At 47.4% G+C, this 3,680-nt stretch overlaps 1 protein-coding gene across 1 annotated transcript; it reads left to right on the top strand.

Annotated features, from left to right (window-relative positions):
• On the top strand, positions 924-1,938 carry LOC8083937. Its single transcript, XM_002466314.2, has one exon. The coding sequence runs from the start codon at positions 1,000-1,002 to the stop codon at positions 1,630-1,632; it is 633 nt and encodes a 210-aa protein (XP_002466359.1). The 5' UTR covers positions 924-999; the 3' UTR covers positions 1,633-1,938.

Here is a 3,680-nt window from a genome sequence, read left to right as displayed (position 1 = left end):
CAATTGTGTTAAATAATTTAAAAACACTATGAAAATAATGATTTTCAAATAAATACAACTAAGAATGGAATAATTACAATCCTTGATTTATTACATTTTTAAACATATGTTATTATTTTTTTCTAAGTTGATAGGGCCTATTTTAGAGTTTAGAACAGGGTCTCAAATTCTACCGGCACGGCCCTACGACCTCTAGGCTAGTGTTGTTGCCTTTGTTGGTGCGCTGTTGTTCGTTGCCACGGATATACGGGTTGATTGGAGAGTAGGCTAGGCTTCCCTAGTGCATCTGGGAGCATCATGCCTATTTGGTTTTTAATATTAAATTTTAGTCCCTATCACATCGAGTGTGTAGACACATGTATGAAATATTAAATATATACTATTTATAAAATTAAAAATATAGAACGAGACGATTTTTTAAGTCTAATTAATTTACGATTGGATACTAATAGTTATAGTTATAAATATATTACAGTACTTATTCAACTTTAGTACCTTCAACCAAACACCATTTTAGTGACATAAGTCAAGCTTTGCAAGTAGATACCAGTTGGAGCAAAGCTTATTTTATGTCAGACTGCAGAGCAGAAGATGTTGCACATATAATCGACCAAGTAACTGCATTACATTAGTGACATGTTTTTGCAGAAATGTTTTGAGTCAGAAAACTGTCGGTGGGCTAGTGGGCCGGTGCCTTGCCGGACTGACACCAACTAATGGACCAAAACCTCTGTCCCCAGTGGGCACTGGGCAGTGGCCCAGTCCTAGACGTACCAGGCAGGGGCGCAGGGCCCACATCGAAACACGAATGATTCGGCCCAAGAAGAAAATTCCGACCGTTGCGCCGCTCAGGTGCGCGAACCCGCTTTTGGCTTTTCCCCAACCTTTTTAAGCCCACGCGCCCTCCCCCGACCGTTGCACCCCGAAGAAATTCCCCTCCTCCCAGATCCCCCTTCCCAACAGGACGCGCACGAGACGAAACCGCCGCCACCGCGCCCCATGGCCGACTCCGGCGCCCTCGTCGTCACGGAATCGCGGCAGCAGCAGCAGCAGCACCCGCTGAGCCAGATCGCGGAGAGCGGGACGCACCGGCTGCTGCTCAAGCAGTGGGTCAAGGAGGAGGACCTGCTGGCGCGCCGCGTCGCGCTGCGGGAGGCCCGCCTCGACGGCGCCCGCAAGGAGATCGCCTTCCTCTACTGCGCCTTCTTCGCCTTCCACGCCGCCTCCGTCCTGCTCCTCTTCCTCTCCTCCGCTTCCACCGGCTCCGCCTCCGCCGCGGCGTGCAAGCGGTCCTGGATCCCCTGCCTCGTCTCGCTGCTCTCCTCGCTCGCCATGCTCTGGGCGCTGCGGTACAAGTCCGACACGGAGGCCGTCCTGGAGCGCATGCTCGCGCGGGAGCGCGAGGACGCGCTGCTCCTCGCCAGGTGCGTCTCCGAGCTCAAGCGCAAGGGAATCCACTTCGACCTGCTCAAGGAGGTGGACGCGCTGCGCAGGGCCAAGAGCCTCCGCGTCGAGGCCAAGGGGGGCGCCGACAAGCCCAGGAGATGGCAGACCAGGGACCTCGCCGTCTTTGCGCTCTTCGCCGCCGCCTGCGGGGTGCTCGTGCTCACCAGGTTCCTGCTCTGCAATTAGACAAGATTGCAGCCTTGCAGGTGGGTTGGGGAGGGAAGGGTTAGCAATCACGTGCTCGTTTGCCTACTTGGCCTTGATAAGTGATAACAGCCGTGACACATTGCTGGACAAGGGCACTGTTCGTTCTCGGCAGAACTGTTTGTTCTGCGAATTTTGGTGTTGGGTTTTGTCTGTTTGTAATAAAAAGGAAAGGATTTGATGTGCCAGGTTTAGTTTCTTTGCGTTTCTTCTGATTGTATTGTAAAAGAGAGTAAATGCTCTCGGTATTATGAATTTATATGATGATACAAATATGATGTTAATGTCTTCCTTGGTCTAAACCTTTAGGATTGTATTAACTGAGAAATTCGTACTTGTCTCTGCACACGATCCTCGTGAGTTTCCCAGTTTATTTTGGGATGGAACTGATAGCCCTGGTTCTGAAACTTGAGAAATTTGTGATTATAGGACTTCAATCGTGTGGGTTTCGCTATAATAGGACTCTAAACATTTGCTTCGCTAAAACGACTCCCGAATCGTTAGCACTTTGCTATTATAATATTTGAGACTTAAATTAGACATTTTATACTCAAATCTCTTCCAAACTTGAAATATTTTTAATTAATGGCTATATTGCCCCTAGAGGCTAATAAACAGCCTGCTACTAGCGCCTGGGCAGGCAGCGTCAAACAACGATGGCGAGGTTGTCAGATGGCATGGAGTAGAACGGCGGCCGCACGCCCGCACGTACGTACCTGCGGCGGAGCCGACGCGGTCGCTGGCCACCCAAAAGTGGTCGTGCGGGAGGAGGCTGCACCCTTCACCGCCCAAGCTCTGCAGCAACAGGAGTTCAGCGTTCAGCTATCATGCTGCCGCTGCCGCCACAGATTGGATACGACGGGGACAGAGAGAGAGATGGAACAGAGAAGAGACACATGGAACGAAAAACAAAAAATCGCTGTCGAGAGGGATACATCCCGTGGACCTTGGAGAAGGGCGCGCGGTAGAGGAGCACGGCCATGAGCGCCGCCGCCACCGCGAGCACGGACACGAGCCGTCCCAGCAGCCGGCCAGGCGCTAGCAGTAGTCCCAGCGAAGCAAATGTTTAGAGTCCTATTATAGCGAAACCTACACAAATGATTAACAATTTGTTTACTGGGAAGTCAGAAGATTAAAGTGGTTGTGATACTGGAAACATCGATCATCATGTTTCGAAGGCAACTGGAAATAATTCACGTTATGGAACTGGTAACTTAATTCACTATTTTGGTTTTCTCCCTACCTTGTGAACAAGGTTAGAAAACATTTCCAGCAGCTGCGCCCATTATGTTGCCATTGCATTGCATCCACCCTGACCACCCACCCCAACTTTAGACGGCTTCTTACAGCACATTTCAAGAGATAGAGGTGCTGCAACTTCGAAGTCTCCTAAAAACATCATCCTTTGTCCTAAATAAACGAGACAACCTCTGTCCCCCCCCCCCCCCCCAAAAAAAAAAATATATAAAAGATAAGTTCTAGAAAATCTGGTATGACATTTCTCTCCTTATATCCTACATTGTTTTTATTGTAATCTCTAAAACAACTTATAAGATACAATATAAGAGATCTGGTGGAGATGCTGGGCATTAGTTGATTTCAATCTGGAAACACATATACAGCCTGCAGGAGTCAGGACAGTGAGGAACACAAGACATTCCAATGCATTGCATTTGGTTTTCGCTTGCTTACAGAGATATATGCAATCATATCACAACATCCGCATCCCTAAAGAAATATAGAAGAAGAAGTTTTAGATAATCTGCTATGGTATTGCTCTCTTATATCCTAATTTGATTTTAAAGTGATCTCTAAAACAATTTATAGGAGATGATCAGCAATAACTAACTGCAATGTATTGGAGATTTCTCTGCATTGACTCTGTAAAACAATTCATAATAAAAATAACATTGATTCTCTAAGATAATTTATAGGAGATGTGATATAGGAGATCTTATGGAGATGCTCAACATTAACTAACTGCGATCTTCAAAAACACATACAGCGTGCAGCTGCAAGAGTCAGGACAG

Source organism: Sorghum bicolor, chromosome 1, assembly GCF_000003195.3.
Source record: "Sorghum bicolor cultivar BTx623 chromosome 1, Sorghum_bicolor_NCBIv3, whole genome shotgun sequence".
Taxonomy (NCBI): domain Eukaryota; kingdom Viridiplantae; phylum Streptophyta; class Magnoliopsida; order Poales; family Poaceae; genus Sorghum; species Sorghum bicolor.
The sequence above is the reverse complement of the archived record's forward strand: the minus strand, read 5'-3'. Positions and strand labels throughout refer to the sequence as shown.

What these genes read in the sequence shown, in the direction of transcription:
- LOC8083937 (XM_002466314.2), top strand. Translation starts at nt 1,000, where the DNA reads ATGGCCGACTCCGGCGCCCTCGTCGTCACGGAATCGCGGCAGCAGCAG.